Source organism: Ambystoma mexicanum, chromosome 3p (assembly GCF_040938575.1).
Source record: "Ambystoma mexicanum isolate Mex_15411 chromosome 3p, UKY_AmexF1_1, whole genome shotgun sequence".
Lineage (NCBI taxonomy): Eukaryota > Metazoa > Chordata > Amphibia > Caudata > Ambystomatidae > Ambystoma > Ambystoma mexicanum.
Genome location: NC_090925.1, coordinates 1029846039 through 1029872141, shown reverse-complemented (window position 1 = coordinate 1029872141; position 26103 = coordinate 1029846039). Strand labels below are relative to the sequence as shown.

The window sequence follows — 26103 nt, the reverse complement described above, 5'->3', positions numbered from 1 at the left end:
AAATCCAGTGTCTAGTGCAGGGGAGCAGTTTGGTGGGTGTTGGTGGTCCAGAGCCAGCTTTTCACTTTACATCTGAATCTAGACTAGGGCTGATCATCTCTTAGTGCAGAAGGGGGTACATTCCAAGCATGGGCAGCTCTACATAGGCTTATACTTGGACTTTGACTCGTCTATTGATCCTTTAGTTGCAACACTATCTGAAGTCCCACAAAATACTTGAATAGTTTGAGTATCAGGTAATGAGTGTACATTTGAGATGGATGCAAGTTGATTGCAAATCATTGTACTAGATGCGTGCATAATTTGCTTTGACAAAATCACATGTTTTTTAATTCCATCTTTTCAGGAGACATTTTAGACACTCAAGGGGTTAAGTTTCAGTTGTCGCGCTTCAAACATTTAGACCCCCTTTCTACTCTGCCCTGCTTCCTCAAGTCAAACATGCTTCCAATGCAAGTATTGATTCTCCAAATAAATGTTTAAGGTTCACATTCCAGACAAGCCTCTTCCTGAAGTGTTCTTGATTTGTTTAGCCTTTCTTACCTCAATAAATTGGTGTCTTAAATTGTTGTTCTTTGGTTATTTTTCATTTACTAGGACATACTAGAGTGAACTTTCCAGTATTCAGCTCCATGGTGATAACGCCCTTTCCTCTTTTTTGTCAGATTTCCTCTTTTCTGGTGGCCCAAGTTAGGAAACTGAATGAGAGCAGTGCACGTAGGTACCAGTTCTGCGACCGACGGATCAAAAACCTCCTCCGGAAGATTCATACCGACAAGGACCGGCCTGAGAAGAAGCAGGCAGAGGTAAGTGTACTCCACTCGGCCAACCCTTCCTGTGTTCCCTGTTTCTCATTTGCCCAACAGATCATAAAAACGGCCTTCATGCTCCCATTTGTCAAACCGATTCAAGGTGAAAGATCAAAATATTTTGTGGCAAATAGAGGGCCCTCATAAGCTATGCAATAATAAGTAAGATAAGATGAAGAGTCCAAATCATTTAGGATTATGAGATAAAGTTGCATATTGGGTGATGTTCAGAGACTCCCCTGTGAATGCTGCACCATCTGTGATTTAAAAAAAAAAAAGAATCTGAAAAAGTTGCTGTTCAAAGTAAAAGGAAATTGAAATTAATAGTACATTTCTTATAGTTTGTTACAAACCTTTATAAAAGGAATGGACGAAAAAGAAAAGTAAAAAAAAAAGCATGCATCAACTTCAGAGCCCTAAGCATTGCGCATATATCATTGCACGGAAAAGGAACCAAATTTACCCAAGCAAAAATCACCCGATATCAACCGAGAAGAAACTTGAAATCTAGCACCAACCTCCAAATAGAAACAAGACACTATGAGAAAAGAAAATTCAGAGGAACCAGCTTCTTCTATCTGATAGCCAAACTATGGAACTCAATCCCAAAGGAAATGAGAACGACCGAAGGCCACGTAATCTTCAGGAAACCACCAAAAACCTGGCTATTCAACTTGCCAAGATACACATAGACCAACTATAGAAAACCCACTCTCACAAGCAGTCCGCTCACCCCATACAATGACTGCTGCAATAAACCATAAGCCAGAAACCAGAGATAAATACAGAATGTAAGACAATAACATAGCTACAAATGCCCAGAGATCCCCCAAACTCCACTAATCATGTCTTCCCTCTTCCACACATGGTGAACCAACCCACCAAATCAGGCTAACCACACATCACTCTGTAACCAAATGGCAATTTCAATAAAGTCTGACAACCAACAACTCAAACACTGGACACCGACCTTAAAGACACAACTTGCCCAGTGCACAAAACAAAACACATCCAGAAACTTCAAACACAGACTCCAGTTCCTCCTGGTTCTGCACACATCAACTGATAAGCACAACATCTACCCTATCCCACTCTCCAACTCTAAGCAACCCAACCCACTTTTCCTTACAAATCCACGTGAGGGCCTGGATACCATAGAATGACAGCAGTGCATGGTATAAATCAACTTAACATAACATTCAAACACAGACACTTACAATATTAATTAACATTTCAATATCATGATTTACAAGCTTTTTTTAAAAATAAAACTAGACAATTCATATCAATAAATATTTTCTTATAAGTCATCCCCACCACTTAAAATCACTTAAAATTTCTTTTATATGGAAAATAGCAGCTATTGTGAGCGAGGTATGTTTCTTATTTAGAATTCTGTACCGAGAATGACTTGTATCCGAGTTATGAACATACTTGGAGAAATACTTTTCCCCTTTGATCAACACATTTTTTTTTGTTGAAAACTTTATTGAATTTTGCAACAAGTGAAACAGAAAAGCAAGAACCATTCCCCCCTCCCTCCCACACCCGTCCCCCCAGACAACGAGCTTCCGCTTTCCAGATCACCATTCCACTGAGTAGACATATCACGATCATTGTAGGTCCAACAGTCTCAGGCGCTGCGGGCACCACATCACCCTAAAATCATCTATAAGAAAATCCAACATTTTGCCCCAGTCCGCCGCAAAGCTCTGTAGTTTGTTTTGCATGGTATAAGTCGACCATTCCAGAGCTACTATTTCCCACATCTTCCTGAGCCAGTCCTGGCACACAGGGACCTCAGGGCTCTTCCACCTCCGTGCTATTAGCATCATAGCTGCCAACGTCAGTATCACCCTTGCTTTTTCCGTCCCTCTAGGTTCACCCGCTGCCTCTTTTGTCTGAAAACCTAAGAGAATCTGCATCGGTGTTCTGTAACCCCCGGGCCAAAGACCAGATCTTGTGCTTTCCGTATCTCCGCCCAGAATGGTGCGATCTTTGGGCATGACCACAAAATATGCTCTGCGGTGCCTACCAGGCCACATCCCCTCCAACACTTCTCTGAAACCTCTGGATACATCCTATGAAGCCGAGCAGGAGTATAATGCCACCCATACAGTATCTTGTACCAAGTTTCTTGCAGTTGAGATGCCTTAGCCAATTTAGGTACTTTTCTCCATAGACTCTCCCGCTTTGGTCTATCAATCTCCCTCCCCAATATCCGTTCCCATTCCCGCATATAGGGCCACTGGGTGCCCGCACTGGCCCTGCTCAAAATCTTGTAAATGTTAGAAATTAGGCCTTTCGATCCATCGTTGGTGAGGAGAAACTTCTCAAATAGCGTTGGGTCTCGGGTGGCCGCGTTTTTAACCCCTGGGTGCATAACCCAATGCCGAATTTGTGCATACCGCAATCTATCATTTTCATGGATTGTGAATTCCCTCTTACAATCTTGAAAAGTCAGCAATTCCCCCTCCCGGAACATATCTGCCAGTGTCCCGCAACCACCTTCCTGCCACTGAACAAATGCCCCTTTCTCCATTCCCGGGGTGAAGTCCCATTACCAAAGATGGGAGTGAAGGGGGATGGAAATGTAGTTATGCCCCCAGAGCCCGCCAGTTTATCCCAGGTATCCGCCATAAGCTTAGTAATAGCGCTCTCGTAAAAGGTGCCGGGCCTAAACTGTTTGGGAAGCCATAGAATTTCTGCTAGGTTGCGATGCGCTACCGCCCTGTCCATCCTCACCCACAGTTTATCTGGGAACCCCTCGTCGCCCAACAGCCATTCCCTGATGACACGAAGCTGCGCAGCTTCATAATATCGCCGAAAATTTGGCAGTGCCAGCCCCCCCCTCACCCTTGGCTGCTGTCAGGAGCCTAAAGGCCACCCTACCCCTTTTCCCTTCCCAGATGAACCCTTTGGTGAGCGAATCTAACTCTTTAAAGAAAGTTGATGGGATAGGCAGCGGGATAGCCTGGAAAAGATAAAGCAGCCTTGGTAACGTGACCATCTTCACGGCGGCTATCCGCCCCACCCAAGACACTCGGAGCTCTCTCCACTTTTGGAAGTCCTTTTTTACCGTTTTGAGGAGCGGGGGGAAGTTAGCCGCATACCACCCTGCTAAAGCTGCTGTGATTTTCACCCCCAGGTATCTGATCCCTCCCTGGCTCCACATAAACTGCAATCCCTCCCTTAACCTGTCCTGTTCCTCAGCCCTTGACGTCAGAATCAGCACTTCTGACTTGTTGGTGTTAATCTTCAAACCCGATGCCTCCCCAAAAGCCTCCAATAAAGTCCCACTCGCTTGAAGCAATTCTCTCGGTGCGGTCAACATCAACAACATATCGTCCGCGAAAGCCGCAACCTTCTGCTGCTCTCCCCCGAAAGGGATGCCCTGAATCTCCCTAGTCTCCCTGATTGCCTGGAGGAGTGGTTCCAGGTAAATCGCGTAGAGTATTGGGGAGAGTGGACAGCCTTGCTTAGTTCCTTGTCGCAAATTTATTCGCCTGGAGGCCTTACCGTTAACCATCACTCTGATGCTGGGGTCCTGATAGTTAGCTCGAACCATCCTCATAAAGTCCCCCCAAAGCCCATCCTTTCCATTACTCGAAACAGAAAAGACCACTCCACACGGTCAAAAGCCTTTTCCGCATCCAGTGCCACCAAGACCGAGGGAGTGTTTGTCTTTTGGACTTTTTCGACTATGTGGGCCACACGCCTGATGTTGTCGGCCGTTTGTCTACCTCTAATGAACCCGGCCTGGTCAGGATGGATCAAGCGCGGGAGGATGGACTCGAGACGGCTCGCCAGGATCTTAGTGTATATCTTCGCGTCGGTTTTAATGAAGGCTATCGGGCGATATGAGGATCTGTCCTCCGGGTTTTTATTAGGTTTGAGGTAGGGAGACCTTTGCCTCCTCCATGGAAGGGGAGACCCTACCCGCTTGCCTAAAAGAGTTAAACAGGGAAGTCAATTGCGGGGCTAGCTGCGTAATAAACAATTTATAAAATGCAGCGGTATAGCCGTCTGGGCCAGGAGTTTTGTGCGCCAGGAGAGCCCTGATCACCTTTCTCACCTCCTCTTCCGAGATTTCTTGATTCAGGGTGTCCCTCGTATTCCTACTAATTTCCGTCAGATTCACCTTTTGTAGGAATTTCTCTTGAGTCTCGCTCCGGGGGTCCTGAGAGGCATACAGGGAGTACTCCGCAATAACCTGCAAGTCCTCTTGCCTTGTAACCCGAGTACCCGATTTCAGCACTGTGATCGCATTTCTTGCCCTTTTACCCCTTACTAGGCGGGCTAATAGTGCATCCGGCTTATTAGCTTTCATGTAGTATTTTAGCCTCACAGCCAGCAGGGCACCCTCAGCCTTCTTAGTGCGCAAGAGTTCCAACTGACCCACAGCTTTTCTGTAAACCCACATAGCTGCCTGGGAGGGGGTATCGCCCGCCGCTTGCCTAGCAACCTCCACTTAATCTTCTAACTGGGCCTCTAGTAGCTTCAAAAGCTTTGCTCGGTGAGCCGCCGCTGCAATCAGTTCCCCCCTTAGGGTGGCTTTAAAAGCATCCCACCTTATCCCCTCCCCGGTATCCTCCTTCCTATTGGTATCGAAGAATAATTTGATCTTCTCTTCGATACCCCCCCTAACCTCCGGATCCCTCACTATGACCTCTGAAAATTTCCAACCCCACAGACCCTTTGCCCTCCGGCCTATGTCCAACACCATGGAAACCATTTTATGATGCGCTATTCTTATCGGCCCAGTATGTACCTCACGAATGCTACCCACCAGGCCTGCCGAGACCCAAATATAATCAATTCTGGACTGTGAGCCATTAACCCCCGATAGAAAAGTGTGGCCTTCCTCATCCCCCTTGCATTCCCTCCAAACATCGCGCAGCCCCACCCTACCAATCCTGCCCTTCAGCTCCGCGGACATTACTTCTCCTCCCCCGTATACCCATCTTCCACCCTGTCCCTCTTCCTGTCCCATGGAATATTGAGATCGCCCATAAGGATGATCTGACCCCATGCTTCATCCTCCAACACCTTCAGGACTCGATGCAGAAATTGCTCCTGACCCGAGTTAGGGGCATACACTACTCCAACTGTGTATTGGGCCTCTTGGTACTTCCCCTGGCTATTATATACTTCCCTTCTTTATCCCTAATAACTTTGCAGACTCTAAAATCCACCGTATTCCGAATGGCCAGGGCCACCCCCCTTGCTTTGCTAGGGCCTGAGGCATGGAGGATCCGGTCAAAGCCGCGTAATTTTAGTCTGCTCTGGTCCCTGTGTACCAAGTGCGTTTCCTGAAGCCCCATAATGTCCGGCCCCACCTTCTGCGTGAAATGCTCCAGCTTCTTCCTTTTAAGAGGGGTATTCAACCCCCCTCACGTTATGTGTTAGCCACTTAAGCAGACCCCTAGTAATGTTTGGTCGCCACGCTTGGTAACCTATTCCCTGTCCCCCGCCCCCAGTTGCCTGTTCGTTGCCCCTTCCCCCCCAAACACTCCCCTTTGTCCCTCCCCCCTCAAACCTCCCTGAAGGATAACACCTTCCCGCACTCTCTCCACTCCTAATTCGGGCATCTTGCCCTTTCCTTTCTCAAAATGGCTGCTCCGCCAGTAACCCCAACGCTTTCATCCACCTTTTAGAGGCCCACCACCCCTATTGCTGTCCATTCTGCATAGGGAGTCGTTCACTTCTGTGCCCTCCCTTCGCTGAGTTTTCCTGGATGCTACAATTCTTTATCCTTTGGTTCTTTCCTTCGTTTGTCCCCTACAGTCGTCCACTCCCAAGACATTGATCTGGCTCGGCCAGTCGTGTTTCTTGGCTTCGAGCTCGAAGGGGCGTCCTCCAGGTCCACGCGAACAGGTCAGCTCCTTCTTGAAGTGATGTGATCCGCCTCGGGGCACCGTCCCACTCAAAGAGCAGACCAAACGGAAAGGTCCATTTGTATCGTATTGCTTTATCATTTAATATCTTCAGTAACGGGCTTATCTGCCTCCTCTTCAGAAGTGTACTGCTCGCCAGATCTTGAAACTGAGCGATCTGTTAACCCTGAAACATAATGGGTTCCTTTAGTCTTGCCGCCCTGAGAACCGCCTCTTTCTGAGCGTACCTAGCGAATGCTGCCAAGACGTCCCTCGGCCTCGCTGACTGACCCTTGGTCAGACGCCCCGTTCTGTGCACACGATCTAGCTCGAGCTTTCCAGGCTCGCTCTCGCCCAGGATCTCAGCAAAGATGCCTTGGAGTACTTATTTCAAGTTCTTATCCTGCACCGTTTCTGGCAACATTTTCACTCTGATGTTAATTCTGCGGGATCGGTTTTCTAAATCCTCCATCTGCATTTCTAAGTTTCTGGTGGCGGTGTCCAACCTTTCAATTGCTTCGCTATTGGCAGTGGTGTCCTTATCCACTTCTTGGAGGCCTCTCTCTAGGGTATCTGTTTTTTCGCCCAGTTGACGCATTTCTTGTTTCATTTCTCCTAGGGCTTCATTAAGGTCTGCTCTCATCAACTGGAATTGCTCCTGAAAAGTCTTTGCTAAGCTATTTTGTAGAGCTTGCAACTCCCCTAGGAATTCTTGCCTTTGCATTATTGCCAGGTCCTCTGCATTCCCCTGGAAGGTGCCCTCCCCCACCGTCTCCCTGGGGGGTCCTCTTCCTTCCTTCGAGGCCTGCGCCGGCCACAGTTCGTGCAGGGTGCCATGATTATCTTCTGGGGCCTGAGGCGCCTTGCCCCCCCCCTCCCCTTGTTCTTCGTGGTCATTCCGCCCGCCTCGTCTCTCCCTGAGGCCATGATGAAGCCCCTGCAGGGGCCGCGGACCAACTGGGCACTGCCGTGAACTCTCCGCAACCAGGAGGATGAGGCTCTTTGTAGCGTGGGTCTGCCCCCTCTGTATAGCGGGCCCAGGTAGATGTTTCTCCCCAGGAGCCTCCTTGGATGCTCCGCCAGAAACCGTCCCTTAACCACTGGCCCCACTCAATAAACAGGGGTGGCCCCACCTCGTCCTCAGCCCGGGGGCAAACGCCGTTGTGGCTATACTCCTCTGGCAAAACTCAATGTCCCCTCCAGGCTCGGGCCAGTTTCCCGCTGCGACTATACTCCTCAGACCCGATGGCCCAGTGACACAAACTCTTTCACACCCTCGAGCGCATACCAAGTTCGAGCTGCGCTTAGAAAAGTTAGGGAGAGTTGGGGCCCTCACTCCCGCCCAGGTTTCACTGCTCGGTGGACGGATAGGGGCCCCCCCCTCCAAGATGGCTTCCTACCTTCTCCTGCTCCTCGAAGCAGCCAGTGCGCCACTACCAGCCGTGCTTCCTCGTCCGCAGCCTACTGTGGGCCGCCTCTCCTTCACTGGCTTGCGGGCTCTCCCGGCGTCACAGCAGGCAGCCGCCTCCTCACCCCTCCGTATCACAGTGCCAGCAGGGTGCGGGTGAGACTCTGCAGGCTCGCCGTCCTCAGGCGGTTGCTGCCAGTGCTTTTCCTCGATCCGAGGCTCCGGCGGTCACTCGGCCCCCGGACTTGCTCTAATTTTGACTCCGTCAACAAGGACGGGACGCCTCCCGGTGAGACCTTGCTGCCGTGACTGCCTTTGCTCCTGATGGCCTCAAAACCTCTGCGGGACGCTTGGTGGGCTGCGTCCCGCTCCCGCCCACTGCTCCACACACCAGGCCTCTCCCTCCGATTCTCTGCTCCGTGCCTCCTCTGTGGCCACACATGCTGCGGCACCCCGGCAAATTGTTCAGGAGGGCCGCACGGCACACAAAGCCCTCCCGGCGTCACTGCAGTCAGTCGCCTCCTCACTCCTCCGTATCTCAATGCCAGCGGCGTGCGGATGATGCTCCTCAGGCGTGCCGTCCTCGAGCGACCGCTGCCGGCCGCTTTGCTTCGTTCCGGGGCTCCGGCGCTCACTCGGCTCCTGGTCGCAAAATGGGCTCCGTCAACAAGGACGGCTGCCTCCCGATGAGTCCCTGCCGCAGCCGCCGCCTTCGCTTTTGATGGTCTCCAAACCTCTGTGGGACCCTTGGTGGGCTGCGTCCCGCTCCCGCCAGCTGCGCCACACACCAGGCCTCTCCCGCCGATCCTCCGCTCCGCGCCTCTTCAGTGGTCACACACGCCGCGGCACCCCGGCAGACCGTTCAAGGGGGCCCCCGCATGGCTTTGCCACTTTTTGGATCGCTATCTCGAGGGTCCAGAAGGCCCCGAGCTGCCGGCACCCCAGCAGCTGCCGAGCAGAAGGGTCCGGGGAGCGCCGTCGGCACATCTACACAGTGCCGGCGGCCATCTTGGAATCGATCAACACATTTTGACACTCAACAAATAGATGCATCAAGATACCTACTTATTGCTCTTTCTTGCATAAACAACAATTTCTTGAATTGGACGGCCACCTGTTTCTAGCACCAAGAACTTTCCTAGTTGGGAGAAGATTAAATCTTATTCTCATGAAAGACTTTATTTGGGAACAGTTGTAAATAATTAGGCAGTTGAATCAACTTTTATAGTATCCTATTTCAATTGGGAATATAGATTATACTTACTTTACGCCACAATAGTATTCTTCCAAGCCATAACTTATTTTTTTACATTTAGGGGATGCAGGATTAGATCTTGTGCTGCATTTATTTGGCCCAATAATTCCTTACAACAAAGAGTCTAGTGGTTCAGGACAAAACATGTGTCCTATCCTACTAGTTCAGACTGATCTAAAAAAAATAGGAATTTTGAAGCCGGGGATAGGATTTTACTATAAAGGGAAAGAGTCTTCCGTTCCACTAAAGTCTGCATGGATACAAGAGCGAGTTCACATCTTGTTCAACAGGAACTAGTTTATTGAACAGCACTTTTGTAAAACTGGACTTTAACGCCAGAATTTTACATCATCATTATGAATTCCACATCAGAGTGCTAATAAAGAGGAAAATGTTTGAGCTAAAGAGCAGGAAGATAAACTGTTAAAACACAATTCTTGAAAAGATGAAAGGTGACAACTGAATAAGTCCCTTTGTGCTCTAAAAGAATGCTGCCCACTACAGTTGCTGCTTTCAGTTTTTGCATCATCCATTTTTAGTTTTGCCCTTTGACGATGTGTATGATTTGGCTTTTAGGTAAAGTTTATTGACGGGCAGGAAAGCGTATTGTTGCTGCTAAATGGCCATCCTGCTTTGCCATTAATACTTGGTGGCGTTTGGAATCCCCTGCTTGGTTTTTCTTTTTCTTCTGCGAAAGTGATGGCCTTTAGTTTGTAACTCTAACAGTTTTTGGCTGGTCTAATTTTACAATCCAGTCTTTTTATAATTTAAGGACTATTTTGATGGGCATGTTATACTGATCAACACTAGTCACTTTCTTTGATCCACTGTGGGGGGGTTGCTTTTCCAGCATCCATCCACTATTTAGTCCAGATCTTTCAGCCATCAAGTCTGTATTCCATTTAGGATCTTGAAATCATCCCCTCTCCCTGCTCCTGGTCCTATTTTATCGGTCAAGCATAGTTTTTGTTTGAGTGCCTCCATGGGTCTTTGGGACATTTGTGAGTATGACATTTCTATCATCTTCTAGTTTATTGCCTTTGCCTAAGGTAATATCTTCATCATGTACAGATATATCATATGCCCACCGGTTATGACCTCCCAGAGTTTTATTGGAACAGTTCCTTAAAGGAATATGGAATGGCAAGAACCCTCTTCATCAGAGGTGACAACCACATTTTTCAATGACACAAACAATATGTGAACCCATCGTCCTCTCTCTTGGACAACTAACACACCTTACACTACTCACCCAATAAACCCTTGCACATGGCAACAAGCTACCTACAATACTACTACATTAACAGAGCAACGTCACTGCTCACATCTTTAATCTCATCACCCTTTTCTCCACCCAAAATGCCAGAAGCTAACCAGATCCTTGCAGCGCTGACCTCAACTGATCAATCTTGGGCTCACTTCACTAGATAAACCCCCCCCACCCCTGAAATGCCTTTGCAACTACCCACTTAGAATCACACTGACACTCTGGACTCTGGCACCTCTGTCCTTCATGCAACACCACACAGGATTCACATATGCCTTCCCCTACACCCCGCTAATTGCCCCACTCCCACCTGTTTTCAGTTCCATGTGTTAATATCTCTGCAAAAATATCGCCATAAAAAATATTGCCATATGTTTGCGACAATATTAAGGCATGGAACCTGCGGGGACACCCCCGCAACCCCTGCATTATTTTTAAAGGAGCGGGGGACCCCAAAAATATTGCCTATGGCCGTTCCAACGAACCATATATACGGCAATATTTTTGGTGGGGATAATATGTAGTGTTACCCTGTTTTCTTACAAGGCCACATTACATACTCCAACACTTGTCATTTTATGACCAAGGTGGGAACGACTGACTGAGGGACCATCTGCGTGGCATTAGGGCACCCATTTTGGTGGCGTTTTCCCTCCATTTACATGGTGTTAGGGAGTTTTACTTAAAGTCCACCAAGAGTAGGACTTTAGAAGGCTCACACCTAGGACAAAGGGCTCCAGCTTTTATTACAGGCCTTAACCTTTTATTTTAGGAGGGAGAAAGGGCTGTAGGTGGCATAAATAACTTAAGAATATACACATAGGCCCAAAGAAACACTGGCACACTAAAGTTATATAAAAATAATGGTTCATTTTATATATACACTAAGGTAAAAAGTAAGTACTATCACACACAATAAGTAACTTTAGAAAAAACAATGCATTATTCACAATAAGTAATCCCTTTTGTACTACTCAGTTCACCCAGCCCCCCATTTGGAACTGGTTCCAGGCAGGCACAGCAGAAGACCAAGAACAGCAGAGTTTCCTGTCCTCGCAGACGCACTGTGTGGACTTCACATTCGGATTCCGCTGAAGACAAAGGTCAAACCCGGACCTCCCGCACCAAGCATGCAGAAGGACCAAGAAAGGGACAAGCAAACAAGACATTTCGAAAAAAGTACACTGTCACCATATGGGGCCAATGCTGACCCTTTTGTGCACTACTGTGGCTGTGAGACAGCCTGGGAGTAGAAATTGCACTAATGTAGGTAGGATAAAACCGCTGCCACCAGCCATTCAGGTTAGCTTGTCACTGTAACCAAAAAGTTACATGAGCAGTGAGAAAGGGGATACAGTGTAACCCCTCTGCACTCCACATAAGGTGGGTTGTGCTGATCTCCCAATATCATAGTTGGTAAGGATATTAAATATCCCCCTGCCCTTGGGAACATGAGTTCTCATAAGGAAAAGAACAGAAAATAAAACCGGAAGCCTACAGTGCTCCCAGTCACACTGCAAGGAGAGTGATGTGTGTAGCAAAATTCAATGACAGATGCCATAGAACTTGAAGGAAAGCATTTCTCCAACCAAAAGGTATAAAAAGAAATATCAAAGTTTCTGATGTTTGTTAATCTGCTTAGAATCACATGCTGTGCATAGGTCCGACATCCAGTGGTCACTGCTCATCCCAAAGATAGGGTAAAAGAATAAGTGAGTGTAGAAAAAGTTTCCCACTCTCTCCGGAGAACTGACAGAAAATCCACAAGTCCAGCAGAAAGTGCTGGGGGTCTCACAGGTGAAAGTGATTCTGCATAAAAATGAACATCTACCTAACACATGGATAGTTGTAACTCAGTCAGAGAGTGTATTTGTTTTGGAATCTAGGTTGCTTTGTTCTTTTCTTTTTTGGATGTGAGAGGACTTGTAAACATTCTGTGGCTATTGCATTAGAAGGCTGACTGGCTCTCTATGTGGCCAAAATCTTACCTTTAACTTCCACAGATTTTTTTTAGCTGATTTGTTGTAATTGTCTCTTTAGCGTGACTACGCAGACTTCGTTGACTTTGCTTCGGATGGTAATTGGAGGGCGGTCTGTCTGAGGCAGATTGTTCATTTCTGTGTTTTGTATATGCCATTGATGGCTCTAATTGTTCCTCTCTACCCCATGCTTTTCTTCCAGACATGGGTTGGGTCATCCCCTGTGGGAGTCATTCTGCTGCTTTGGAGATTTGAGTGTTCTATTCTCTTTCCTGATTAATATCCTCTGAGGTGTTGGCTGAAAGTTCCAAATGTTCCTCCTTCTCTGTCAATGGATACTGTATACTGGAAACCCTCTGCCCTTTTTCAGTTTTGGTGGGAAGCTGGATGGGCTTTTGAAAGATGCTTTATTTTTAGTGGAACCGGGCGGGGGAGGCGGGGCAGATTTTCCCTGGGGTTGGCAAGGGTAATTTCTTTAGAAAGGGTGTTTTTTAAAGAACTGAAAGGCTTCCGTGTGGGTCTGAGCAACTCGAATAGCAGTTTCCAACGTTTGCTGGAAATTTGTAGCACGTCTTTCTGGAGAGGAGGTGGGAGCGAGTTTATAAATTACTCAAATGTCGGTCTCCAGAATCTCTGGTCAAGTCTTTTTCCCCCAACTATTGGTTTATAAGATTTTGAATCTGGCCAGCTAACTCCATGGGGGTTTGATTTGGGAGTAAATGGGTTGCTTGCAACCTATGCTGAAAAAAAGATTGTCTGACCCACATTGTGTAAAAGGGTCCTCTTAATTTCATCAAAGGGTGTTGTCCCATTGGCATTGATGGCCTGATATGCCAGTTGCAATTCCCCCGATAGTAACAGGGCCAGATAACAACAGGTTTTCAGAATATCGTCCCATTGAAAGTAGGCGGCAAGGCGTTCAAAGTTGACAAAAATGCCACTCGATTTTCTCCTTCACAATAGGGCCTCTGGGGAATAGAACAGCCACCAGAGAACCGTGATCTTATCTAGGGTCTCTAGCTATCTCCTATTGACCCTCTCCTGCCTGTCAATGATCTCTCCAGGAGGGGTCTCAAGAGATGAAGTAGCCATTTTTAATTTGGCAATACCCTGCTTTAATGAAAAGGTTTCAGCAGTAGGTGATGCATAAGATGCATACTTTCATATTTTAATGTTCCCAGCACACAGAAGATTCTTGCGCTTCAAAATAGCGAACCAACACTACCAATTCAAGGTGCTACACTTCGGCATAGCCTCCGCCACAAGGGTATTCACCACGGTACTAGCGGTAGTGGCAGCTCATCTACACATAGAATCAATCACAGTGTACCCTTATCTGGACCACTGGCTGATAACAGGGGAATTCCCCCAAATTTGCAAGCAAAATACCCAGAGAACAATCAGTCTCCTGTTCCAATTGGGACTCTCAATCAATGAGAAAAAATCAAGTCTTGTTCCAAGCATAACCAAACAGTTCTTAGGGGCTGTTATAAAAACAGAAGAGGGTCTAGTCTTTCCATCAAACGACCTACTACTGCAAATACCTCAGTATCTAGCCAGTCGCCAAATAACCGTACGCAAAGCAATGCACTTGCTCGTGATGATGGCATCATGCCTTTACCTGGTTCCGCACGCACGGCTGCGCATGCGTCCAATGCAAGAGTGGTTAGCGAAACAGTGGTCTCAGGCAAGCAGTCAGCGGGACGATCTAGTGGTTGTTTCGCTAACCCTAGTTCAAGTGCTACGCTGGTGGACAAAGAAAAATCTGTTGAACGGCAAACCTTTTCACAACCCTATAGTGCAATCGGTTGTAACAACAGATGCATCTATCACAGGGTGAGGAGCCCATAACCTTCACCACGCAGCACATAGACTATGGACTTAGACCACAGCCCAAAATCACATAAACCTGTTGGAGCTGCTAGCAGTGCTCAAAGCCCTGCAAACATTTGAAGTGCACCTGTCTGGTCAGACAATACAAATCCTCATGGACAGCACCACTGCCATGTTTAACATGAACATACAAAGGGGCACCGGCTCTCCAAGTCTGTCCAGCCAGATTAGCACAAAAAAGTTGGAAGTGGGCACTCAAGAGGGGCATGTTCCTAACATCGCAACATGTTCCAGGGGAATTCAATTCTCTGGCAGACTCATTGAGCAGAGATCCTCTACCCGAAGAGCACAAGTGGCAGCTAGAAAGAATCATCCTAAACAATATCTTCTCCCTATGGGGTTATCCCCCTTTAGACATGTTCGCCACAAGCCAAAACACGCAATGCCTAGACTTCGCATCCAGGTTTCCCCAACACCGGTCCAAGGAGAACGCCCTGTGGATTAACTGGTCAGGGAAATTTGCCTATGCTTTTCCTGCAACACTGCTACTGAGCAGGTTGGTGAACAAGATGCACCAGGAACAAATCCTAGTTGCTCCTATGTGGGCGAGACAACCTTGGTTTCCACGTCTGCACAAACTGGCGATGTGCGATCCAGTTAAACTCCTGTGCCCCTCCAACATGCTCACACAGCATGGGGGACAACGTTCCACCCACACCTCCAGTCTATGAACTTGGCAGCTTGGCTCCTGAAGTCATAGAATTTTGACATTTAAAACTACCTCAAAGGTGTATGGAAATCCTCAAGGAGGCACGAAAACCAAACACCATACACTGTTATTTTAATAAATGGAAAAGATTTGTAATATGGTGCCAGTCAGAGAATATAAACACAATAAAATGTACTCCATGCTCCACTTACTTCGCTCCGGTCTAGTATTTAACTCCATCAAGGTTCACATGACGGCTCGATCAGCGTACGACACGTCTCAAAGTGTCCAGGTGGAAAGTCCCGGTCATTAAGGCATTCGTGGAAGGAGTAAAAAGACTTTACCCTCCCATTTCAAACCCACCTCCGGGGCTCTCCCTAAATACAGTACTTGCAAAGCTCATGGAACCCCGCCCTTTGAGCCTATGCACAAATCCAGCCTTAAACACCTCACATATAAAACGGCTTTTCTGGTGGCTGTCACCTCCATAAGAAGAGTCGGTGAACTGCAAGCTTTCTCAGTGCAAGACCCTTTCTTTGTTATCCACAAAGACAAATTCGTACTAAGAACACACCCTAGGTTTTCACCTAAATTCCATGTCAACCAGTCCATCGAACTACCAGCTTTCTTTCAAAACCCTTCAAGCTCAGCTGAGAAGAAACTCCATACAGTAGATGTAAGGAGGGTAGTCCTTTACTGTGTAAACAAGACAAGACCGCTACGAAAAAACAGACCAACTGTTTGTCTCGATAGCACCTGGAAGGGAAGGTGATCACGTTTCCAAAAACGCCATCTCCAAATGGATAATGAAATGCATACAGCTCTGCGCAACACTCTGCCTTTCACACCAAGAGCTCACTCTACCAGGGGTACAGGAGCTACTTCGGCCTTTTTTTGCAAACGTCTCCATGGACGCCATTTGCAAAGCAGCTACACAGAGCTCTATTCATACCTTTACTCAGCATTACTGCATTGGCACACATTCTAAAGCAGATGCACAGGTGGGACAAGCGGTGCCAAAACATCTATTTGCCGCTGTACCTTCTCACAACCCACCACCTTTTCCAGACACTGTTCGCTAATCTATGCATAGCATGTGATCTAAGCAGATCCACAAGCCTCAGAAGGGATACATTAGTCACCGTTGTTAGGGAGAATTCTCAGAAATGTGCTAATTCCCTTCTACCTTAGAGACCCCAGCACTTTTTGCTGGACTTTAGGACTTTTCATTTCTAACATGGAGAGAGTGAGACCTTTTTCCCACTCTCTCATGTATTTTTCTTTAATCTGAACACTGTTTCTCTTTTGGTTTTGGAGGCTAACAAACTCCATAGGCATCATCTTTTTACATTGTGTCACACAGCACCTTCAGTGCAGTGGCACAGGGAAGTCTCTGTGATTTCCCCAAGGTTTAAATACCTTCTCTTGGATTAACCGTTTCCAAGAACAGTGAAGGGAAATTGACTTTACTTACATTGTAACTTTCTAGACCCAGCACACACAATCTTAAAATAGGGTTCTGGAGGGTTAATTAGTATCCCCTTTGTCTAGTTTTTCATCTAACATTTTTATGTTACCTTTTCTACAATTAATGGCTGGTGGCAGTGGTTTACATTTTCCTACCATTGTGTGTTTATACCGTGGGCTGCAATTGCAGCTGCAGTAAAGCACCCATTGGTGCCCATTTTGTCAAAATGGCCCAGGTCTTCTTTTTCGCCATTTCTTGTTGGAAAGGTCCTTCTTGAAATTTACTCTGCGTGCCAAACCAGGTTTGGTCCCTTTGTTCGTTTTATCTTTGGCGGGTTTCACTGCTGAAGCCCGCCTCTGGCTCCAGCATGTCTGGCAAGGCAGGATGTAAGGGAGGTGCCCGAAACTCCCAGTGCTTAATCCCCTTGGTTACAGGAAAGCACCCAAAGGTGAATGGCCGGCTAGGTGTCCTTGGAGGCCAGCCACCCTGCTGTGCGAGTAACAGCTAGTCTGCGAATGAATGGGAAAACTCTGCATAAAAGGCAACATCTTTTGCTTGGAAGGCAGAGTCGACCACTGGACGAAGGAATCCGAAGAAGAACTTGGAAGAGACACTTGCTGCAACTCCTGGACCATTGGTTTGCCCCCTGAAGCCCTGCTGCATTGCTGAAGCTCCATATTCGCCTCGACTAGAGAAGCCTTGCAACGGACGACTTCTCCCCTTGGGTTGGTGGGACCAATCAAACCCAAAGCAAACTCATCTGGACATGCTCTCAGAGCTGGCTGTGCTTCCATTGCTGCTGCTGGATATCGATTGCCAGGGAGAGGAACACCAGAATCGAGTGCATCATTTTTAAGCCGGACCCGAGTTCCAGGAACATCAACTGGACTCCCATGAAGCAGGACTGACCAAGCCTGAGCCACCTCAGCAGAGTGCTGGACCCCAAATGCGAGGAAAGTCCATTAAGGTATCAGAGAACCGTGGTGGTGCTGTTTGCGAGAGCCGTGAGAGGCTGAAACCGCAAAGTGCAGCTGATCTGAAGTTTGGCCATTGCTGCAGCCGACCTTCAATTCGTAGTGCAGGAGTCCCGAGACGTCCTCCCTCTTGTCCCCACAACAAAGTCTCAGGAACACCGGATCTGCAGACCTACAACTGGAACAGTAGCCAGCTGGAACCAAACCAAAGGTACTTTAAAACTAAGGGGTTGCTTACCTCTTGTTGTGTAGCCTTGCTAGCTCTCAGTTGAGAATTGTCTTGCTTGCTTTCGCAGAGTTGCTTGCAGCTTTGCCCCTCACAAGCCTTCCAGCTTGTGGCCTACAGTGATTTCATTTCCTACAAAGATTTCTAAAACACTGTGCAAGACTTTTTACCTACCTGCAAGAAGTGCTTCAGCTCACCTAGACTTTTGCTCAATTGACATTGGGTGTCCTGGCTCCCTGAAAGACTCTTCTTACCTCCGACGTTGTGCCTTAACCATCCCTCAACAAAAGTCACGCATTCGATAACTTGTGTAGCTGGGAAAGGGTTCATTTACTTTGCATTGGAGGGTTCAAAAAGTACTCGCCTGCTGAAGAATATTTGTTAACCACCGTTTTATTCCCTCATCTTTTCCTTTTGACACTAACCTCAGTATTGCTCTAAATGTGCCAGTGATAGATCAATGTCTAGTTATTTAAGTCACCTCAGGGTGTAGGAAGTGTCTGTGTGTCATCCCAAATGGGTATCTACTGATTTATTGAAACTGAGAGTGTGTATTTTTGAAGTATATTATTGTGTTACATATTTGTGCTCCCTTCTAAAGAAGGCTTATTCAACTCACTGTTAAATTAATAAATAATTGTTTAATCAATAAACAGAGAGTTGGATACTTGTCACTGCGAATCTCTGTGTAATAACCCTAAAGCTCACATTGACCCCTCTTGAGATAAGCCTGGCTGCTCAGTCACTCTACCAACTTGTGTAGTACATGCTTATACCAAAGGTTGGGTTAACTATTGCTAAGAGGACAAGGCTGGTGCAGTCCCCAACAGGGTACTGCATACACTCCTGCCTATCAACCGTAATCGTATTTGATGCTTGTATCTGCTTAGATTCACATGCGCCCACCCTTCCTCCCCTGTGGAGTAGAAGGTGCATAGATGTTTTCTGGCTTATCTACTCTTATCTGCATTAGTACAACTGTACTCGCACTGCACTTCATTCTACCTCATGTCAGAAACAAAAGAATCTGAGGGACCTCGACACGTGAAGGACCATGGGTACAGTAGACGTCACACTAGGGATAGTATCACTAGCATGCCCTGTCGACGTCCCTTTTCGAGTTTTGTAAACAAAAAATGTAATACTTCGCGGCTACCACTAGATGTCGGCCTATGCATAGCATGTGAATCTAAGCAGATACAAGCATCAGAAATGCGATTACAGTGAGTAATGTTTCCCATATATTTATTTTCTCATCCTTTCCAAGCAAAGAAATATCAAAGTGACATAATTTGATGTGATCTATTCTGAATTGTTGCAATAGGTTTGGTTAATTGGCTGCATAGTGTCTCTCTAGGGAGGGACTTTATCCGATTTCAAGATATTTAATATGCTGCATTGCCCACTTAGCGTGTCAGTTATTGTGTGCCCTGTGCTGTGTTCTCTGGAAGAGTCCGGCTCAGCTTTTCTGATTTCTGCTGGATTACTTCATACCTCTCAAAATTATTGAAATTATTTAAGCATAGCGTTTAGTGAGTACATGGGTTTAACAAGGGCTAATAATATATCGGAAAAATAATTTAAGTTTTGTTCCCTACCCCCAAAGTGCATCCCCTTTATTTCATGATTTATTCCCAAAAGGTTAATGGTTCCAAGGCTCTTACAGATAGCAACAGGGATCAATCAAATACCACACGATAGAAGCAAGGGCACCATTTATTAATAGTCTTGATGATGGTCATCTGTAGGATGCTTGCACAATTCAAATACATCTTCCCTCAAAGCTCATGTTTGTAATTGTCAAACAAAAAAGGCTGCTCAACTCTATCAAATGCTTTCTTTGCGTCTAATGATATCATTGAAACAAGTATCCTGTTATAATTTTCTCAATTTATCAAATGTTTCCCTGCCTAGCCACAAGAACTGTATTGGTCCATCTCTATCAATTATGGTAGGAGTCTTACCAATCTATTAGCCATGATCTTGGTTTATAATTTCGTGGCTAGATTAATAAGAGCAGTCGGTTTGTACGCGCCACATTTCTCAACTTTCTTCCCAGGTGTAGGTATGAGAAGTATCTTGGCTTCCACCATCGTAGGAATAATTGTCTGCCCTCTCAAAGTATTGAATAGAGCCATCAACTTGGGAATCCAGGGAGAAGTGAAGGCCTTCTAAAAGGAGCCTATGCATTCAACTAGGACAGACCCTATTTATTTTCAAGGATCTAATGGCTAATTTTATACACTGAGCCTCGGGGAGCCAGGGCAGCGAAGTGTCACATAGATAATTGGCTATAGTGTTAGTACGAACATGCTCGGCTGTCTAGAGACCAGTAAAACATTGTTATACCTTTGCTTCAATGTGAATTTTTTTTGTGAGCAAATAGCCTCTGTCCTTTCTGATCGCTGTTATGAATTGTTTAGATACTTTTCTTTACTGGCAAGCAGTCTGTCTGATTTGTTTGTCTTTATATAGAAATTTGGTCTCGCATACAATAGAGGTTTGTCTGCTGCCTTAATACTAAGCAACTCAACTGTTTCCTAACAGCCCTTAAATGTCATAGACTGTTCCTAGTTGAAATTCCCGTTTAGGGTATATCAACCATCTTCACCTCTTCCAAGAGTTTTTTTTTCCATAACTTTAGCAACCCTATGACATTCATCCACCAGTGTTATTAATTCCCCTCGCAAAACCGCTTTGAAAGCGTTCCATGTGGTAGCTTCTGTTGTCACTTGGTGGCTTTAACTCAAAGTAGTTAGCAATCTTGGCATGAATTTCCTTTTTAAGGACTGGGTCCTTTAATAATTCTCTAGGAAAAGTGCATATCTGCCTTTTGTAATATCAAGGGTGACCGCTTAAGTGTGATGTGGTGAATGAAGGTTTTTCATCGACTCACACAAATAACAGATCGCTGAATCCCTGTGGCAGCGAAGGAAGAGGAATGCCTGGTCAAGCCGGCAGCATGCAGCGAGATACGCTGCCAGAATGGAGAGGAAAATCACTCAGCTGCAAGGAACAGGCTTCCGGCCTCATCACGAGTTGGGCGGTAACCCTTAAATGCGGCGGTTCGCTATAACTGCCGCATTTAAGGGTTCGCCCAATCACGAGTCTGGCAGCATTTACCCCCAGCTAACAGCTGAGGGTAAATGCTGCCAGCTCACAGCTGGGGGTAAATGTGCCGGGAAAAGTCCAATTTTCTGGCACAATTAGCGCACACTATAATCCCCCAATGGGGAATGGGGAATTAGTTACCGCCCAACCGGTTGGTGGTAAAGCTATTAGCGCGGGCGGTATCGCAGCGGAAATACCTCCGGGATACAGCCCAACTCGTGATGAGGCCCCTTAGCTTCCCTCACAACTGAATAGCAGCACGGCTGAAATGGCACAGTGGTAGAACTGGTACCTCCCATGTAGAAGACCTGGGTTCTATTACCCATTAAGGACCATGGGTAAACTGAATCTAAATTAATGAAATTACATCTGTGTTAGGCAGAAACCTGTGCAGTTCCCTCTGGGACCACTGCAAAAGATTTAAGTCTACAGGTGTTGGCAGTAAACCCACTTGGTAGCAGTCTGTACCACACAGATTCACTGTGGTAGCTGTGGCTGAGCAGTCAGACTTCCCTCAAGAAGAGTTAGGCAGTATACAGAGGATACATAATAGGTATAGAGGTACAATAGCACAAGCAAACACTGACCAGAGCTAGGTGTAAAAGTATGAACTTATTTATTAAAGGTACACTCATAAATTACACTAGCACATTAGAAAAGATAAGAAAGTCAAACACAGTTACTATTACTCATATGTACATCCCTACTCGTTTGTTGGACAATTCTAAGTTAACACCACTTATTTCCAACCAGAGGTGAGCGCTTAACGTTAGATGGTACTCCAACAAGTATTACCAAAAGGGAGGGAAAAAGGCAAAAATAAAGAGAGCAGTAAGGTAAAACACTTTTCACATAAGGTTAGCAAAGACAGTCAATAGTGGAACAAGGAGAATTAGTTTGGGGCCCGCATTAGAGGGAGCCAGGCGAAAATGTGCCCAAGATCACACAACGTCACAAGTCTTTGCAGGTGAGTAGAAAACGGTTTTAGTATGGTTCTGAAAAGTTTAGTTAGGGTGTCCCAGACCTACCCAGGTTCGAGAGCCGAGGGCTAAATCTACCCTGAACAATCGGTGGCAAGGGTGGCCGGGCGGAACACAGTACCTTTTAAAAGTGGAAAGATTCCTCCAGCGGTGGTAGTCGTTCCTGGTAGTGGGTGCAAGTCGCGGCGGCGTCCCGAGGAAGAGGTAATCTCGACGGGGAGGAAGGCTGCAGGTCGTTGCACTACCAGGGATGAGGCCAGCCGTGGAGTTCTCCGGTCACAAAGGATTTTTACCCCTCTTTCGCGGTTGAGGTAAAAAGTGGTAGCCCGCTGGCCGGGGTGCTTGGCACAGGCAAGGCGGCCACGAGATGCTTCGGGACGGCGAGAAGAAGGCAGCAACTGGTTGTCCCCACCAGTTAAGGGAAGAAGACTCTCCGGCGGGAGATCTCCTCTGTCGTCGGGAAAAGTGGTGAGACGATTCTGCAGGGCTTCACCGGTGGTGTCGTCTTGGCAGGTCGGCTCGGCTTCTCCCTCTTCGGCTTCTTAGGTCCTGTGGCGACTTCTGAAGAACCAGTCCCAAAAAGCCTGCTTTTATGCAGCAAACCCCCATTCATACAGTCTAGCTGTCACTCAAACATGCTAAGTGGTGAGCGGGGTGGCTCACCACTTGGGCCAATCACACTAGAGTGCGACCTGAGTTGGCAAGGCAACTCGGTCCAGGGTGCCTAAACCCCCTCCCACACCCCCTGTGGTACCCAGACAGAATGGCACCACTTTGGAGGGCTTCTGTGCAGAAGCCCGCCAAAAGTGGAACAAAGGCTCGACTCGGGTTCAGGGTTACTGAAGTGAACCTAGACGCCATTTTGGCGGCGAGTTCCGGCAAAAAGTCCCAACCGGTGAATTTATATTAATTAAATAAACCGGCGGTATCTTTAACATTGCACCAAAAAGTGGTGCATCAAAAACCAATGGGAAATCCCATTGGGAAATATTCCGGTGGAATATTTCCGTGGTATCCACTGCCACCAGCCAGAACTCGGCGAGGGGGGACGGGACAGTACCCCCTCGACAACAGACCCAGGGGCAATCTAATTGCCCCTACCAGTACTTCCACAGTAAGATGGTTTGTACTGGTTAAGTTCCTAAGTTAAGACTAGTAAAGTCAATGGTAACTTTACTGACCCAGGGAGACAGTAGTCAGTCCCAGGGTGTGGAGTCTATGTTTGGGGGTCTCTAAGACACCCCTGTGCTACTGCACTGAGGGTGCTGTGTAACACACATTCAAAAACCAATGATGGCCTATGGGGAAAATTACCCCCTAAGCCCATAAGCACATAGCAAGTCACAGAGAACACTCTCAAGTCATGTCCAAGAGTGAGGGTAAAAGAGTCTCACTCTTGGCAGGAGAAAAAAATAAACCCCAAAAATCCAGCAAAGCTGCTGGGGGACTCACTAGGTTAGGAAATTCAGCCTAAACAGAGAATTCTTCCTAACAATCTACAACACCACAAAGGCATATGGAAATAAAATCTTTCCTTCGTAAAGCAAGAGGAACACAGGGAGCCAAACCTAACTTCTACCCAGGAGCAGCAAACCAGAAAAACTGCAGCAGAGCTCTTATATAAGGCAGTTAATTGGAACTCCTGATGAACTCAGCTGTTAATCGAACTGACCAGGAGTCTGATGTAAGCACATCTCTCAACTGGGGACTGGTTCCCTGTCCCATTGGTTTGAGGAAAACAGTTGAGATGAAGCCTGAAGCAGGGGGTAGGAAAGCTGCCTTGTGCCTGGTAGCTACCCTGGTATGTTGAAGAGCCATAGAGAGCCCAGCTGAACCCAGAGGCCAGAGGAGCTGGATGAAAGGCAGCATGTGTGGAAGGGGCTAGGCAACCTAAGTTCCCCAATGAAGAAAGGACTGTGGGCAGCCCGACTACTCCTGGAAGTGACTTCTTGTGAGCCGCCTGTATGCCTAACTATGCTCTCTTGTTATGGTTAGGTAGGTCCAGTTAGTACTCTGACTGCATGGGGGACCTTGGATCTCTTCCACCCTTCAGGTCACACTTGCTGCCCACTCCAGCCCAAGTTTAGGGGAGGGGCACCGCTGCAGACTCAGGCCCCTGAAGGAGCATTGCAGCTGAGTGAGACCCTTTACATGGATCGAGCAAGTGGTTAGTAAGAAAGAAGCCCAGAGTAGGGGGAGACTGAAAGGACTCTCGCGTGGGAGAGTGAGAAGGGGGTAGGAGCACCCCACAGAAGGGCGAGATGGAAGAGATGTGTATTGTTGTGTAGGAGTATGGATGGATGCTAGGAGTATGTCATTAAGAATGTGGATGAAGGGAGATGCTTAACTTGTATGAGGATTGCTGGTGGATGAGATGTGAGGGTGCACATGTAGGGTTGTAGATGGGAGGGTTGTGGCATTTGAAAGTTTAACTGTGCATATCATAGGTCTGTGGCGGATAGATGGAGGGCATGGATGAGCCTTTAGGTTGTGAGAATAAAGGGTGTGGCTGTCTATCTGATGGTATTGCGGTATAAAGGGTTGGAGATTATGTTTTTGCCTGTTTGAAGGTTTGAGAGAGGTGCATATGTGGCTATTTTCTGAAAAACTGTCTCACCATTGTTGTATTCGTATGGGAATGTTAGATGGGTTTTGTTTGATAATGCACTTCAGAAAAATGTACTTTAACATGGAACATTTGTGAACAATTGAACAATTAAACAATTTGTGGGTGACTGAAGGGGACTTGAGTGTCTGTACGTAAAATATTTTACTGTGATACTGTGTAGCACATTTTTAACTTGAGGTGATTTTCCGGAGGCGCTTCAAGCATAGTTTTTGCTTCAGCTGCAATACATAAAGTGAAAGATTCTGTCCAACATACTATTTCATATTTGTAGATGTATGCTCTGGGTTATTGACCTTCAAATTGTAGTGATTACAATACAACGGTTTCTCAATTACCTATTTTATTATGTTTTATGCAAATTAGCCCTCCAAAACTGTGAAGATTCAGGCATCTCTATTCCTCAAAGATACCCTGGAAGTACCCTTGAACAATGGGATTCGAGCCGCTGATGTCCTGAGCATGTTTCAGAAATACCTGTGTCAGAGGAGCTGTAACCTAGTGAACATGGTTGGACTCTTAAAATTGTAAGTATCATACTTTATACCAGTGAGTCAACTTAAGGGGTCTGTGAAACAGAGTAAACCTCTATTTGGCATCTGAAGTTCCTACGGCAAGCTGTTTAATGATATATAATTATCTCACTCCGAACCTGTCCAAATGATCAAAGGTACTTTAACACCCTGTCAATTGTGACATTCTAAGTCCGCATCAGCCCTCAATGCCCAATTAACTAATCAAAGCATTAGGCTGTCCAGATGACCGCTTTGTGCAGTTTAAGATCATAAGTCAAACTGGGACTGTTATCGCACCATCATTTTGCCATTTTAGTTTGTGGTATGTTACAAAGCCAAATAGGGTGAAAACCAGGAAGACACAGAGATAGGCTAATAACATGGGTTATTCAGGGTAGTTGCAGCATTAATCCAAAATAAATAAATGCTTTTGAACCACATCCTAGATATCTGGGGCACATCCCTTGGGTAACTAACACTTAAATCAATAGGATTGATTTCTTTGGATAAAACTCCATAATAATAAACACGTGGACTTTTCTGTAAGTTTAAGCCAAAAATATGAGTTTGTAAACCTCACTCTGGGGGTCCCTTCATGTTGTATATGAACACTTCTCAGTTCCTCACAGTTCTTGGGGTTTTGAGTGTCCCCCCATTTCTTTCTTGGCTCCTTGATCTTTAGAATTGGGTCCTTTGCTTCTTTTCCTTGACTCCTGACAAGCCACTTGTTCCGATCCCGGGGGCCCACATGCACTTGCACTTTTGCTCTGGACAATCTTGTACGTGTGGGCCGGGTGAATAGGGGAATAGCCCCCAGAGCTTTCACCAAGTGGATTGCCACGCAAGTTTCTACAAAGGTTTGGCCAGGATCTTGGCTCGAGTCCCCAATGCCCAGCCCTAGTCTATGTCCTTGACAAGTCACAATAGTCTTGTGCCAAAATAGAACTTTGCACCTGCACCTCCTTTTCTCTGCTAGCTCGCCTCCACCTCCTTCATCCTTTATCCACATGTCCATACGTCCTTCCCACCTTCCCTCTTCACTCACACCCCTCAGCCTTAGGGAGTGT

At 46.6% G+C, this 26103-nt stretch overlaps 1 protein-coding gene across 4 annotated transcripts in view; it reads left to right on the top strand.

Annotated features, from left to right (window-relative positions):
- Positions 1–26103, top strand: part of ARHGAP40 (Rho GTPase activating protein 40) — a 645040-nt gene that overhangs the window by 563769 nt on the left and 55168 nt on the right. For all 4 annotated transcript variants that reach the window (XM_069652367.1, XM_069652368.1, XM_069652366.1 and 1 more), the window contains 2 exons: positions 666–806; positions 24888–25048. In XM_069652367.1, the coding sequence (XP_069508468.1) occupies positions 666–806; positions 24888–25048 (302 nt within the window). The remainder of the gene's footprint in view (positions 1–665; positions 807–24887; positions 25049–26103) is intronic.